This window comes from Spermophilus citellus (genome assembly GCF_964194105.1).
Source record: "Spermophilus citellus genome assembly, chromosome: 18".
Lineage (NCBI taxonomy): Eukaryota > Metazoa > Chordata > Mammalia > Rodentia > Sciuridae > Spermophilus > Spermophilus citellus.
In genome coordinates, this window is record NC_138200.1 from 10,388,623 (window position 1) to 10,405,084 (window position 16,462).

General features: G+C 51.1%; 1 protein-coding gene across 1 annotated transcript; it reads right to left on the reverse strand.

Moving 5' to 3' along the window:
• Positions 1-664: 664 nt before the first annotated feature.
• Positions 665-15,499, reverse strand: MEIOSIN (meiosis initiator; the record flags this gene model as incomplete). The annotated part of the gene is made up of 12 exons (XM_081273683.1): positions 665-833; positions 1,429-1,518; positions 2,261-2,496; positions 2,577-2,741; positions 3,455-3,528; positions 3,886-4,041; positions 4,477-4,689; positions 6,385-6,630; positions 7,567-7,704; positions 9,491-9,590; positions 14,465-14,555; positions 15,495-15,499. 12 exons carry the CDS (start codon positions 15,497-15,499, stop codon positions 665-667), a joined length of 1,683 nt encoding a protein of 560 aa, XP_081129809.1.
• Positions 15,500-16,462: the final 963 nt, after the last annotated feature.

A 16,462-nucleotide genomic window follows, 5' to 3' on the forward strand; every position in this document is an offset into this window, starting at 1 on the left:
TGGGTCACCTTCCAAACAACTTGCCCAAAGGACAACTGAACAGCAGCAGCCCTGCCTGAGAACATGGCTCTCTGACCATGCTTCCTAAGAAGGGGGCTTGAGTCCAGGCTCATGGGCTGAGGAAGGTGTGGGCAGCGAGGTGACTTTCAAACTGTAGGCCCTGGCATGGCAGGCCTCCAGAGCTGGGTGGGAGGACCACCCAGGGCCAAAGGAGCAGGGAGACACCAGAAGGCCTACCCTGTTTCCTTTGCTGGCAACAAGGATTCCACTTGCTTTTATTTCGTTTAAAACAATAAATAGTCTATAAATAGAACAGGGCAGGGAGGGGCGAATTGAGCATGAACAGGTTGAAACCATTTGATTCTGGGGACAGGAGTGGCAGAGCGGAGTCCCTGTTCCCCAGCGTCACCTGCCTGCATTTCATCTAGGGTTTCTTTCCACCCCAAGGCTCCTCTAATAATCATGGGGTGGAAAGGGGGCTCAGTGTCTCAGGGGTCAATAAATACACCTCTTCCCCAGTCCCACGGGAGCTGGCCCAGGGACCCACAGTGGCAGGGGCTGAAGCCCAGAAGGGAACAGACGCCTCTTCACCACCGGGGCTCCTGGTTTCCGAGGAGTACTGCAGAAGCTGAGGTGAGGGAGCTCGCCCAGGTGGACAGCCCTCTCATTGGGGGTGAAGAGGCGGCAGGGGGGGCAGGTTTGGGTTGCTGTGTGCCTTCTCCGCCAGCAGCTGGTAGAAAGGCTTGGGGGTCTCCCAGTCCTCGTCCTCACTGCTGGAGTTTTCCTGCTTCACAATGCGGTTATGCTGGCGGCTGAACCTGCGGGCCTTGATGCTGGGGGGAGAGGTGGCAGCGGGGCAGGTTCCTCTCTCACCTCCCACCATCGCTGTCCCACCCCTGGTCCTCCAGCCCCAGCAGTGACCAAGGCCGAGGACAAGTGGGAGGCCAAGCCCTGGGTTCCAAGTCCCAGGCTAAGACGGGACGTGGCCAAGGTTCCCTTGCTGGAACCCCACACTCCAAGGGGCTTTGGGTGTGAGAAACTTCGTGTTGAGGAGTGTTCCAGGGACCACTTCAGAGGTGGCCAGTGACAGCTATCTGGAGTTGGTGGAGAAGATGGGTTTCGGGGAGGCAGGGATCAGAGGCAGGAGGGAGGAGGCCAAGCAGCAGGAATTGAAAGCCAGGCTCTGAGAGCTCCCAGTGGCAGAGCCGGGGAGAACCTCTAGCAGCAAGGTCCAAAACCCAGTGAAGTCATCTGCCTTTCTGAGCTACTAGGTGACACCTCTCTCTGTCACTTCCAAGTCTTTCAGGAAAGACTCAGCTCAGTGAGCTCCCGCCCTGTTCCAGCACCACAGGCTCGAGGCTCTGAACCCTAGAGGAAGGCTGGGACCTGCTGCTGGCTCCTCACAGGGTCTCTGGCAGGGCTTCTTACCAGTATGGTCTCCGCTCCTGCGGGGTCATCACCCGCCACAGCTGGGCCAGTTCCTTGGTGGCCGCTGTGGATGCAGTCCCAGGGCAGGCTCTAGAACAAGAGGGGCGGGAGGGGTGGTCAGGAGAGGCCTGTGGAGGCCAGCAGTGCGGGCCTCACAGGGTCTCTGGCCCTCTCCCAGCCTCAGCTTTCCCATCAGTGCCCTCTCCCATCCCTGCAGCCCGCGGCCCCCATCATACACCCTCCGGAACTGAGGTCAAAGAAGGGAAAGGCATTAAATAGCTGCTCCCAACTGAGAACCCAGTGTCCAGGAGGGTGAGGTGGTGACTACAGGCCAGCACCTAGACCTTCCTGTACAGGAACCCACTGTCCACTGTGGCTCAGGACACTCCCAGGCCCCGGCTTCACTCTGGCAAGCGGCCGGCTCAGCCTCCTCCCCACAGGGACTGCTGGGGGCAGACTGGACTTGAGCCAGAGCTCCCAGGTGTCCCTGTCCCCAGCATTCTGGAGAATGAAGCCAGCTCAGGAGAGCGGAGTTGGACAGCATCGTTCAGCCCTGGAACCAACCACATCTTAGGGCAGGCAACACTGGCCCCTTTTTGTTAAAGTTATACAAGCAAATTAATTTCCTTTTCTCCCCTCAAATTTGAGCTGGTTTCACTGCACACAGTTGAAAGGACCAGATCAGTGCGACAGGGCTGGGGAAGAACTGTGGCCGTGGAGGGGCTGGTGGGTCCTAGGAAAGGGCAAGCAACTCTCACAAGTTGGAGCCACACAACCTGGAGGCAGAGTGAAATCAGGGACCTACCAGGGGCTGCCGGGGACCCTCACCCACCTAATGTACTGCTTCCGGTTCATCCTGCAGAACATGATGAAGCCGTTCACACACTTTTTCTTCATCTGGGTAGGACATGGGGCTTTCTTGCTCTCCTTGGGCTTCGAGGGGCCCTTGCTAGTCCGGCCCTTCCTGCTCTTTCTCCCACCTGTGGACAGGGTTGAGGCCCTCCGGGTGGGGGTCCATGTATAGTCGTCATCCTCGTCACTAGAGGACTGCAAGCCCTCAGGGTCGACCTGCAAGTCCCAGATAGAGAAGAGTGGTAAGTGCCAGGGCAAGAGAAACCCACCCGCCTTCCGCAGATGCCAGCCCTCACCTCTTCCTGCCCCCACAGGGACTCCGAGTCGCTCTCCTCAGTGCTGGGGCTGGACTGCACCTTGCTGGCCTCACTCAAAGAGAGGTAGCAGTGGTCCAGTGAGACTGAGGACTGGCACAGGCTGTGGGAGTCAGGGGGCGCTTCAGGAGCCTCTAGAGGAACGCTCTGGGCCATGATGAGGGAGAAAGATGGTTGGGGTGGGGGCTGAGATCACCCTCCACTCACTGATTTCCCAGGACAGAATGCAAGCAGCCTCACAGTCTCCACAGCCTCAGGACACTCAGGTACACACTCCCAAGTTCCCATAGCAGGCTAAGTGGGGCAAGAATGGTTGGGGCGACTTGTTTCCTTCCATCCTGGGGCAGTGTCACCTCCACCCCATCAGCGTACTAGTGGCTTAGAGGCTGTGGTGCTCTGGGAAGTCTGAACTTCTTTGAACCTGGATCTCATCTACACAACAGGGGTAGTAATACAGGCCTTGCAGGACTGGGAAGAACCTCCCACAGCGCCCGGCACTAGCTAGGAGCTAATGACATCGATTTTGTTTCTGCCACCAACTCAGATACTCATTGAGGCAACACTAGAGGAAGCATCTGTGGAGGACTAGAGCTGCCTCTCCATTAGCAGTTACCTTCTGTAGCAGAGGTGCTGCCCTGGTTGGCCCAGGGCCCAGGAGGGCTGCAGTCCTGGGTTTGGTCTCTACTCAAACTGAGAATTCCTGGGCCACTCTCTGGGTTCAGGTTTTTTCTCACCCATCAAACAGTCAGGAGCCCCCTACTTGGTAGATGGATGGGGGCAGGTGGCTGGGTGGCTAGAGGGCTGAGGCTGGGAATGGGTCTAGCAGGGAAGTGGGGTGACATATGGTGGGTGTCGCCTACCTTCTTTTGGGGTGCCTCAAGGGTACAGGCAGAAGGTCGAGACTCAGGCTCTAAGAGCACTTCTTCAAAGAGGCCTATTGGTGGGGACACCACAGTGCTGGCTAGAACGGAAGTGCTTCTCCCACTGCACTGAGCCTCTGCCCTGCTGTCCCCACCAGCTGGAACCCCCTTGTCTGGCCTTTTCCTACCCCACGTCCAATTCCCCTCACAGGCCAGCTGCCGTGGGACCCCTCCAGCCCCAGGGAGGAGCATGTGGCTCCCTGATCAGGCTCCTGAGCCTTTCCCTCTCTTGTGCTGGGCTGTGGGTGCCTTGAGACAGGGCCTGGATGAGATAGGGCTCTAGGCGGCCAGAGTACGGCATAGGCCTGAGCACCTGGTGAGTGCCCCATGTTCTGAGTGACTGGAGCCTCAGTCTTGCCCTGGAGGCTCACCTTGGGTCAGGTACTCATTGCCATCCTCCAAGATCTGTTCTGGCAGCAATTTTCCCGGGGAGCTGAAGAGGGAAGGACTTAGTCCTAGGATCTCACTCGGGTGGCCTGTCACACTCCAATTATTGATTTGGGGAGGCCCCAAGGCCACTGGGCTCCCTAAAGAGGAAACACGGGGCTCAGTAATATAGTTGGAAATTGCCCTCCCCTCAACAGTAGAAGGCTTTGAGGAGATGGTGCCAGACACTGGGGCCAGGGGACTCGTTCCTGACTGGGCGTTCCTACAGAGGGGATTAAGAGACACAGTGCCTGGCATTATTTCAGGGATAGCAAAGGGAAAAAATCATCATAATGGGTCAGATTCAACAGGCTGATATATCTACCTGCAGCTCTGTGTTAAGAAAGATTCTGAGGTAGTATCTGGACTCAAGGGAAAGAATGATAATTGATTAGCAATGTCTGTCCAAGCAACTAGCATCAAGTGACAGCAGGAACAGTGCAGTCACCATCCCTGTTCTTAGCAGATCCCCATTCTCCTTCCCACTTTCCCCTGCCATAGAAATCCTCAGAAGGAAGAGAGACAGTTTCAGTCACCATGAGGGCTGCCCTCTGGGGTCCAGGCAGGAAGCCACGGGTCAGCATCTGGGACTTCCTTGTCCACCTCCTCACTGGAATCACAGAAGACCAGCTTCTGCCTGTGACAGGTGGAATTAAGAGGCAAACACAGAGCCCTGAGCTGGGAACTGCTGTGTGACCCCTCCAGTGTCTCCTGTGGCCGGCTGTGTGCAGGTCCCAGGGAGCTCGGTCAGCTGAGCGCCCAGCCTCCAGGGGCTTCTAGGCCTATGAGGTAAGCTGGCGCCAGAGGGGCAACGCTGAGGGCAGTGGGAGGAAGACCTCAGTGAGGACTGCAGGACAGGCAGTGTCACAGGTGGGCCTGGGGAGTGGGCTGTCCATGAAGAGGGACCAGAATGTAAAGCTCAGAGGCCGGGGCATGGCGAGCATTCTCTTAGGTTGAGAGTCAGGGTGAGGGCAGGAGATGAGGTCACAGAATGTCTCCAATGCCAGTTAAGATAACTGGGCTCTAACTGCTAGGCACCAAGGAAGGGTCAAGGCCAAGTTCTGTGTGTTAGAAAAGCTACTCAAGTGAAGATGGGCTGCAGGGGGAGACTGGAGGCAGAGAGGCCAGTGGGGAGGCTGTGGCCAAGTTCTGAGAGATGGAAGCCAGACTCCAGAGAGCTCAGTGCAGTCAGCATAAAGCAGGCCCAGGGCAGTGCTCAGGAGAACTGGCAAAGGATGAACACCGGCCTCGTTTCTCAGGACCCCTCACCATGCCAGCCCAAACTCCTCTGCCTCGCCCACCAGTGCCCTCAGAGTGCCCTCACCTGGAATAGGGGTGTATCCTGCTTAGGAAATGGATCCCTTCAGCCCCTCTCTGGGCCTCCAAAGCAGGGTCAGGCTCTCCATCCTGGGCACTGTTTGCACAACAGCAGCCTGGGGGGCAAATTAGGATGACTGCTTCTGTGGGTCGACATAGAGGATGGGGAGGAGCCAGGTTCTGCCACCCAACTTTCTGCTCCACCATCCTGACCAAAACCTTAGTCTATAGGACCTCTGTGTGAGGCTGGGGGTGCCCAAGTCACCCTGAAGTTTCTTGAATCTCATATCCCTATCAGAAGCTGTAATGAGGATAAAATCCTTAAGTGGAACGACAAGAATAACAAGCAAGAATGCAGTGCTTACTGTGGCCAGCCCTGTTTGAAGCACTTAAAATCCTTTTCAGTGACCCTTTGCTGGAGGACACCATTATTATACTATAGGTAAACTGAGGCACTGAGATATCGGGTAGCTTGCCAATGTCGTAATTAGCAAGAAAATCTGTGAAGCACTCCCTCAGCCCCGGGCTGGGTCAGATGCCTCTGGGGCCAACAGCCTCCTGGGAAACCCAGGAAGTCTGGTCACTGTGGACCATCAGCATCTGGTGATGTGGGCGATTCCTTCAGTGGACTGTGACCTTAGTCCCTGATATGTCAGGAGCACTCTGCACATGGCCTGGCCCAGAGCAGGCACTCAGAATGGGGGCTACATGAATGAACAGAAGAACCAACTGCCCAAGGCCTTGCAGCCAGTATGAGGCTAGGCCTTGAGTTCAAATCCCCTCTCTCCACCCAGCTCTTTGCTAGATGCATCAGCAAGCCTATTTCAGTTGGTGGAGTGACAGGGCAATCTCAAGAGACATTGTGGCTGCTTCGGGTGAGGTCTTCTCAGGATACCCTACCCTGTCCCACTTCTGTGACCTGAGCCTAACAGGAGGGTAGCCCTGATCTTCTCCCTCCCTTACCCACAACAGAGCCTGAAATGAGAAAGAAAACTGGGAACAAAACCATAAGCTCCGTGAGATGAGGGGCAGGGTCTACTCTGATCACCAATGTATCCCCAGCTACTCAGCAGGTCCCCAGCAAAGAGCCTGTAAAGATGAAACTCATGGTGAGGAAAGAGACCAACTTGCGATGTCACCAAGGACGATGTTTTCAGCTATATCCAGCAACGTCAGCTGGGATCTTCCTCCTTCTCCATCGCCTTGAAATGAAGCAAATGCAGCTTTGAGGTCACCCCAGGGGTCTGGGCATCTTGGAGGGGTGGTGATCCCCCCCACGTTTCCTTCTTTCTGGTCTGGGGATGTGGTCACCGTCTTCTCAGGTTTGTCTAGGGCCAGGGAGCGGCGAGGTTTCTGGTCCCGGGTCTGACGTTCTGAGAATGCAGAGAGATGGGTGTCAGAGGACCCTGTGTGTGTGGGGGGGTGTTCCCTGACTACCCCAGAATATGGCTCAGGTGGGGACCTCCTTTGCTCTGAGTTGACACCCTGTTTTAAAGCTGTGTGTGGCTTGGTCACTCACCAGCCCTTCCAGGCATGCTCAGATACTCAAGCAGAGGTCACTTAGCCCAACCCCTACCTATATACCTTGCAAGCACTTAAAAAAATAAGACACAGCTCATCTGATGTTCCACCACAGACAGAGGGCACCCAATTCTCTAGGTAAAAAGCACAAGAATAGGATTTCTTTTTCTTTTCTTTTCTTTTTTGAAGCACCCCAGGTGATTTAGATGTATAGCCAGGGAGTCACCGATGAGATCCAACTTTTTTTTTTTTTTGGCTCTACTAGGAATCCAACCCAAGGCCGTGGGTATGCCAGGCAAATACTGCACTATAGCCCTGCCTCTCCGGCTCCCATTTTATAGTCACGGAAACTGAGTCCCACAAATGAGAAGGGGAGCAAGTGAGTAGCATGTCTGGGGCTGGCCCCAGGACACTGCCTCCCACATACGGATCCTCCTGTCACTGCACACTCCCCAATTCTCTGGTCCAGAATGATTACTGAGTACAGGGCAATAAATAAAAACAGCAGCTGCGCTCCTTGGACCTGACCAGTGTCTCTCACATGAGCTCTGCTTGGGCAGAGTGCGTGCTTGTTCTCTTGTGGCAGGTGCTGTGTTTTCCAGTGAGGAAGCAGAGGTTTAGAGGAGAGTGGCCCACTCCAGGCCACTGAGCTCCTACTAGGAGGAGTGGGATCTGACCCTGACATAGTTTGCTGAGCAGACCCCTGAGCAGGGCCATGGCAACCCTGGAGAGGGAGTCCTGTTCCATTGACCCCTGCCTTCTTGTTCTGCTCCGCTGACAGCTCATACCTGGTGCTCGAGTCAGCTTCTTCTTCCGAGGTTTCCGGCAGGCCCCCCAAAGACGAGACTTCCGAGAGCACGGGGAGCTGGAGGGGGTTGAGTGTTTCCGCCTGGCTGGGCCCACAGCTGGGTTCCGACCCAGCCCTGCTAGGACAGAGAAGTGGACAGGTCAGATCCCAGTCCTCACCCTAGCATGTTTCCTGCTCTCTAGATGATGCTTCCTAACCCTGGGATAAGGCGAGCCCCCAGGCAGAACTCACATATGGAATTGTGATTTGGGCAGGCCCCAAGGCCACTGGGCTCCCTAAAGAGGAAACATGGGGCTCAGGGATTTGGTCAGAAATTGCCCTCCCCCCAACAGTAGAAGGCTTTGAGGAGATGGTGCCAGACACTGGAGCAAGGGGACTCATCTGACTGAGCGTTCCTGTAGAGGGGATTAAGAGGCACAGTGCCTGGAAACCCAGATGTGGGAGGAAGCAGACCTGTCCTCAGTTGCACAGCCAGGAGGCAGAAGCACAGGGGCAAAGTCAGGTTCCCCAGGGCTGGCCAAGAGGATGAACAGACTCACCCCTTCCCAGATGCCTCTTCCCCACCCCAAACCTGTTCCTTCTCATCTTTCTCAATACAGTGAAGGTGCTACCATCCACCTGGGGTCGCCCTGGGCCTCTGCCTCTGGCCTCTCAAGTCTTCCTTATTATTAACATCTCCCAAGTTCACCCACTTCTGTCCACATTCCCAGCTACAGTGCTAGATTGGGCTTCATTGTCTTTGGTCCAGAGATATTCCTAAAACCATTTTCTCTGATATCCCTGATTCCAGTTTCTTCCTTCACAATCAGTCCTCTAGATGTCATGGACCCTGTTCTAGGACAAAACAAAACAAAAAATCTGCCAGGTGTGGCATTGTATGTTTAGAATCCCAGCGACTTGGGAAGCTTAGGTAAAAGGATAGAGTGCCTGGGTAACAGACAGAGACTCCATCTCCAAACCAAACCCCAAACCAAATCTGATCATGACTCCCTTGCCCCAAATCCTTCAGTAACTCTCATCGTCTTCATCTCTCTCTGTAGCTGTGTACCAGAAGCCCTTCAAGACCTCACCCCTGCTCCCCCAGCCCCTGGTGAGCCCCTCCAGCCTCATCTCCTGCCACCCTGCCTGAGTATCTCGCACTCCAGCAACACCGACAGCACTGGGCACCCTGCGCAACACTGGGTGGCCGCTGCTCCAGGTGCTATTTTTCTTTTTCTTTAAAGAAAAAATATATATGTATATATGTATGTACACACACACACACACACACACACACACACACACACATATATATATTTTAAGTATTTCTTTTTAGTTATAGGTGGACACGATACCTCTATGTTATTTATTTATCTTATATGGTGCTGAGGATCTAACCCAGTGCCTCCTGCATGCTGGGCAGTGCTCTGAGTGCTCTATGCTGAGCCCCAACCCCAGTCGCCTGTTGTTTCTTCATATGTATTTAATCCCTACGACAAGCCAAGTGCTGGTGTGTCCTGTTCTGCAGAGGACGGGAACTGAAGCACAGCAGGCTGAGGTCATGGAGACACACTTCAGTCCTGATCTAGCTCGGGATGCTACATGGTCCCTCCAATCACACTCACTACTTGCCTGTCCCCAAATGTCCCACATGGGCCTCCTCATGCCTTCACACTCTCACCCACATGGTTCCTTCTGTCTGGCAGGGTCCCCTTCTCCTGCTGTCCTTGGAAGCCCCTCCTCTAAGCCCCCACAGCATTTGAACAACTTTCTGATGGCTTCCCCTCCATAAAGCTGTGAGAGTCCAGGGCAGGGAGGGGGACTGGACTCATCTACGTCACTCAATGTCCACAATGACCAGGACAACATTTGGCCTGTAGCAAACACTAGGAAACATTGTCTGAACTTCTTACCCCCAAGTCCACCTTCCCCATCGCTGGTGTGGAATTTGAGCAAGGCCTTGGCCACATCGATGCTTCTTTGGAGGTACTGAATGTAGTGCAGGACGTGAAGCAGAATCTCCTTCTGCCCCCAAAAGAAAGACAGGGTTGAGCACAAGAGCCAGGACCCAGGAAAACATGAGGCTGCTGGGAACCAGAGACAGGCAGGCCTCAGGCCCCTACTTCCCACCTCTCCCAAGCAAGGCCTCAGTCCTCCAACTGTTCCTGCTCTACTGTTAAGACCTCGCCAAGGCTCAGTGAGGTGGCAGGGGATGGGGTGGGGTGTCACCTGAGGAAACAGGCTTAGAATGCCAAAGGGATCTGGAGAAAAGAGGTAGAAAAACTAGAATCTGAACTCAGGTCTGCCTGCTTCCTGGCTGTTTTTCAGCACGTACAGCTCAGCTTCTGGCCCCTGGCTCTTTGCTCATGCTGTATTTCCGGTCTGCAAATCCTCCTCTTTTCCCCCATGAACTCCTCACCTCTATCTCCTCTTCTGGTTCTCGGCAGCATGCCCGCCCTCCTGACCCCTCTCACCCAGGCTGGCTCAGCTGCCCTCCTTAGCACTCTTGTAACACCCTGGGCCAATTTCAACCAGGGTACTTGCAACGCTGTTTTATAATTATCTGTTGACATGTCCTTCACTTCCACTGACCTTGAACTACTTGATGGTGAAATTGTGGCTAATTGATTTCTGTATCCCAAGCATATAGCCAGGGATTATCAGAGGAATGGAACCTCCCGCCAAGAGGATGCCTCCTGCCCAGTGGGTAGGCATCGCCCATCCAGTTACCTACTGCCTCCTGAATTGATATGGGTTACAGAGCTAGAAGAGGTATGTCAGGGTAAGCTAGACATGTTTTGTTTGCCTTCAGGGAATTTACAGTCTAGTGAGGGCAACAGACCCTAATCAACTCACAAATCATTCAAAATTACCAACTATATAATAAGCATTATGAATAAAAGACCACAAACAAAGGATCCCAAAATTAGGGTGTCTGGAAAGGCTTCTTTGAGGAGGTAACATTTGAACAGGTCTAAAGAGTAGAGGGAGGGCTAGGGATATAGCTCAGTTGGTGGTAGAGTGCTTCCCTCGCATGCACAGAGCCCTGGGTTCAATCCCCAGCACCACACACACACACACACACAAAAAAAAAAAAAAAAAAAAAAAAGAGTAGAAGGAGTTATTTGGGTGACAAGGTGAGGGAAGTTCACCAGTTTTGAATCAAACTGGATCCACAGAATAATAAAAAATCAGAAATAAACTCTCAAACTTCAAATAAGGAAACAGGAAGGAAACAGGGTCTCATGAGGGGGTTTACATGAAAGTATTCCATAAAATACAATATAGACAGTCAGTGAAATGATTTAGTAGTATCCAAGAAGGATGCTATAACAGAACTATATAATCTAAGAAATACGTGTGACATAGCCAAGAGAACATTGGTTTTAAAACTTGGATCCAAACTACCACTTAGTTGTGCATTAAAAACAGGTCATTTTATGTACTTCACCAAGTTTTGATTTTCTCATCTATGCAATGGAAATGAGGATATTCAGCTGGGCTCTGAGGACTGCCATTAGGCTAAATAATTAGAAAACAGGGTGGTGGTGCCTCCCTGTAATCCCAGTGTCTCAGGAGGCTAAGGCAGGAGCATCACAAGTTCAAGGCCAGCCTCTTTGTGAGACCCTCCCTCAAAATAAAAAAAACTAAAAGGGCTTGGTATGTAGTTCAGAGGTAAAGTGACTCTGGGTTTAATCCCCAGTACCAAAAAAAAAAAAAAAAAAAAAAGTAAACAATTGGTGAATGTAAAATTGTCCAGCACAGGGTGTGATACATTGATTGCCTAATAAATGCTTAGTTGAAGACTGAATGAGATCACCTTTACCAGGTTTCCTAGGGATTTAAAAATATATATATTGCTAGACAGTGGATTTTTTCAAGAGCTGATACTGTCTTTTTTAATTTATTCCTTCTAATAACAGGATTGGCACAAAATTAAGTCTTTGTTAACTGTCAAATAATTTATAAATATTACTTGTTACGACTAGTCTAAAGGTTGTATGCAGAAAGCAATTGAGAATCACCCAGGATTCAGCAGAAGCTCGTATTTGATAACTGGGGAGGGTGGCCTTGGCTGCTGCCCCTGAGGTTTGAATCCCAGGGACCTTATCACTATATCTCAACAGATGGCATTGATTCAGCTATTCAATAGACATCCACTGAGCTCTTTGTGACAGCAGGGTTGAAGCACAGGGCTTTGGAATGACATTTCTCTCATTGCCCCGCTGTGTGTCTCTGGGCAGTGTGACCCCTCTGCACATCAGTTTCCTTAAACCAAAGTGAGCCTACCCATACATCTCTCCCAAGCCTTGTGGGACGATTAAATGAGGATTCGAATCTAAGATGCTTAGCAGTCAAGATCTGGCATCTGGAACTCTCAGTAAATTGGGAGCAGCTGCTCCTGCTCTCTGCTCTAGGCAGGGCCCTGGGGGTCCTGGAGGCCCTGGGGGTAGAGATTTTTCCCTTATGGGATATGCACTGGCATAACTCTCCATCTAAAGGAGTCAGAAACAAGGAAATGCTCATGGTACTATGCTGAGGACTACATGGGGTAGGGGGCAATTAATCAGCCACAGTGGTGTGGAAGGACACCACAACCCTCCAGTCTCAAACACAGGGAAGCCACACCTAATAGTTCATGAGCCGTCACACAGCCCTGGGACTGGCTACGGTGTCTTCACACAGAGACAAGTTTGACCATGAGATGCTGGGCCCTGACTGGGAATTGAATTTGCAATCTGACCCCCAAACCTCCTGTCTTAAATGTTCCCCCTTTCAATGCTGCCCCTGCCCCCACTCTGGGACACCCAAGACAGAGTCCCAGGCATTGTCTGCACTGGGATGCAGGTAATACAAGGAGCAAGGGAACCAGGACTGAACTTCAGGAGGGTGAAGACAGGGAAGAAAGATTCCTGACACAGCAGAGGATAAATGGTGAACAAAGTATTCTGAAACCTTGGAAGAATTCCAAGAGATGTGGTCATCTGGTCAGTTACGAAATGTTGCCTGTCCCCTGACTAGTCTGTCATTCCTCAAGGGAAGTGGACTGTGTCTTTATCGTCTTTAGCTCCCTAAGAGCCTCAAACATACCTCTCACATCAAATATGCAAATGCTTGACAGAGGAAACAATTCCTCAAATAGTTCACATAAGAATTCCAAAGAGGGCTGGGGATGTGGCTCAAGTGGTAGCCCGCTCGCCTGGCATGCATGCGGCCCGGGTTGGATCCTCAGCACCACATACCAACAAAGATGTTGTGTCCACCAAGAACTAAAAAATAAATATTAAAAATTCTCTCTCTCTCTCCTCTGTCTAAAAAAAAAAAAAAAAAAAAAGAATTCCAAAGAGGGCTGGGGATGTAGCTCAAGGGGTAGCACGCTCGCCTGGCACGTGTGCAGCCCGGGTTCGATCCTCAGCACCACATACAAACAAAGATGTTGTGTCCGCTGAAAACTAAAAAATAAACATTAAAAAAAAAAAGAATTCCAAAGATATCCACGTTCTAGTCTCCAGCACCTATGGATGTGCTATGTGCTGCCTGATATGGCAAAGGGGACTCCGCAGATGTGAGTTAAAGATCTCAAGATGGAGATTACTCTGGAGCATCCAGGTGTGCCCAATGGAATCACAATGGCTTTATAAGAGGGAAACAGTGGGGGTGGGGCAGGGGACAAAGGCAGAGAAGGCGATATAGCAACAGAATTAGTAAGAAAGGGAAGAACTTTGAAGATGTGAAGCTGCTTGCTAGCCTGGGCCCTCATGAGCCAGGGAGCGTAGGTGACCTCTAGAAGTTGGCAAAGGGAAAGGCAGTGGACAGTCCCCTGGAGCCTCTCAGAGGAACCATCCCGACGGACACCTTGACTCTAGACCAGTACCTCTGATTTGGGACATCCTACCTCCAGTCTATAAGAGAATAAGTTTGTGTCTCTTAAGTCACTAATTTTGGGGTGATTTTTTGGTAGCCCTAGGAAACTCATAAAAGCACCTACTGTTGAGAGAGATTTAAGAGGAAGATTCAACATGACCTGTGGTTGATGACATGTGGTGGGCAGGGAAAAGCCCAGGTTTGGGGTCAGGCAAATCTCTCCAAGACACCCACTCCTCTGAACCTCTGCAAAGACAAGTCGCACATTCCAGTTAGGATCAGTTATTCCTGTGTTCAAATCTTCATCTTCCTGACAGACTCTGAGTTCCCAGAGAAGAACTGGGTCTCAAATTTCTTTGCCTCCCTTGTTGTAACCAGAACAGCTTCTGGCACCCAACAATATTTCCAAAAATGGCTGACGAATGAATGAGTACATGAGTGAATGAGAGGAACTAAAGCAAGAAAATGTCATATCAAGCCTTCAAGATCTCTGAGTTTCATATTATGCTATTCCCCATGGGAGCAAGGTGTTAGCTTGGCACTATGTACATTTATTGAGGAGCCTATGGGGACATCCTGGGAAACCACACCCAGTCCTACCTCACAGATCCCAAAACAAGAGACTTGAAGAGGGAACTGATATTTATTCAGGGTATGCAACGTGCAGAACCTGTCACAAGTATTATGTCATTTTGGCCTCATGATATCTCTGGGTAGTGGTAGTTATATTTCCTTGTTTTAAGCCAAGAAACTCAGGAAACTGACCAGAGTTCTGCAGCTGTGAGCTGGGGGGGGGGGTCTCAAACCTCTGGCTGTTGGACTCCGTATTCTGTTCTTCCCTCCCAATTCCCCTGTCTCTTGCATAAAAGGACTGCCAGGCTTCTAGTCATGGGATCAGGAATCCTAGAAATTCCTTCAGAGAAGGACCATACCCATTCCAAGGCTGACTCTGAAAGGGTCTGCTAGGTTTTCCCAGCTTACTGCTATCTGAAGACCTGTCTCCCCAGTCTGCCTCCTTTCCACCAGTCCCGCACCTTGGTGAGCTTCTTGGTGCCAGTCTTCGGGGCCACAGGTAGCAGCAATGCCAGCTCTTGCAGCTTGCTGGAGTGGTTTTTCTTCTGATTCCTGGTTTGGGACGAGAGCTGGATTTGGTTAGGACATCCAAAATTGAATTTGCAATCTGACCCCCAAACCTCCTGTTTTAAATGTTCCCCCTTCCAATGCTGCCCCTGCCCCCACTCTGGAACACCCAAGACAGAGTCCCAGGCATTGTCTGCACTTGTCATTCTCCCTTAACCCCTTGACCAGTTGGCCACCAAATGCTTCCCCTCCCTCCCTCCCCTTCTCTCTATCTTCATAGCCCCCCCCCAGTCCACCCTGATATCCTTCCGGGTCCCCCAGCCTCGTATCTGGCCTCTTCCATCCTACTCTCCGCTAGGAGCAGGGTGGGCTTTTCTGCTTCAAACTCATCAATGTCATCCCGTTGTTAAGGATCAAGTTGAAACCCTTAACATGGTTCATAACACTCTTTCCACCCAGCCGCACTGACCACTCTGGTCTCATCCTTCCTTTGACTCTCTCACATGAAATGATCCTGGTCCACAGGATGGGTGACATGCTGCTGCCAAGCTGCCCAGACCCTGTGCTCACCTGTCTCTAACCCCGCACAAGGCTTACAGCTGTGGGGAGCACCACCGTATCCCTAACACTAGACAGAGGCTGGATATTGTGGGAATTCACTGCATATTGGATAAATGAATAATAAATAATGGCATGAAATAAGTTGCCTCCTGGGAACCTGCAGAACTTAATTCCTGAATTCATGATTTACAATATACCCATGAACACAACCCTCCACCCCTCTTTCCTACCACATGAAGATACAGAGATGCTGGAGCCCCTCTCCCAAATTACACCACTGCCACTACCCATGCAACTCCTCTGGGGCTGCCCAAACACCTCAATGCCACCAATCATTGTCCTTCCTTCAGGGCTCACTTTAGTTGCTACCTCCCTTGCTTTCCTCCTCCACTCTAAATGTCCACAACACTTTGTGTCACCTACAGCATGGCCAAGACAAAAACCAACCAAACAAACAAACAAAAACCTCCCTTGATTACTCATGGGGTTAGCTCCAGTTTGCACCTATATAAACTGATACCTCCGGTTGGCCAGGCCCTGTGCAGGATACCGTGGCAACAGGGGTAATGACTCAGGAAGCAGTGTATGATGTGGGAGAGGCACTCATCTTCCTAACCAAACAGCAAATTCCTAAAAGAATCTCTCTTTCATCCATTCATTCAGCAGTTACTTACTGAGCACCTACTTTGTGTCAGGAACTGTTATAAAAATACATGAAGTCCCTTCTTCTTGAGCTCACAGTATAGTCAGGGATAAAGTAATCAACCAAACTGTTACAAAACCAAACATAAAGTTGCAACAAGGACCAGACAAAGCTATATAATTTTCAAGTGGGAGCATTGCAAATGAAAAATGGGTCTTGTGCCAAAAATTAAGAATTTCATGATGGTAGAAAGCAAAGAATTAACCAATCATCCTGCCTTTCTAAAAGCAGGGTGCTAAGCGACTATCTAGGTGACATGTCCATGAAGTTGGCCTCCTGATGAGAATAAAGGAGAGGTGTTATTTGGTGATATAGAAGTTTGCAATAGGGGGCTTTGAACTAATAAAGGAAGGGCTTGTAATAGGAGGATTTGCCTTAATCAACAAAGTCTTTCCTGAAGAAATAAACCTGACCAGAACCTGTTCTAAAGGACAAGTGGAAAGATACAGGTGAAGAGGGAAAGAAAACATTCCAAGGGAACATGTACAAAGGCCCTGTGGCAGGACAGAGCATTGGCAAACTTAAAGGAAATAAAACTGGCACGCCAGGAGCACAGAAAGCAAGAAGTACTGTGGGATGAAACAAGGATAGAGAAGGAGGTAAAGGCTGGATGAGGCAGGAACTCAACTGTAGGTTCACAGTGAAAAGGAGTTCGCCTTTATCTTTAGACCAATCAGAAGCCATTTAA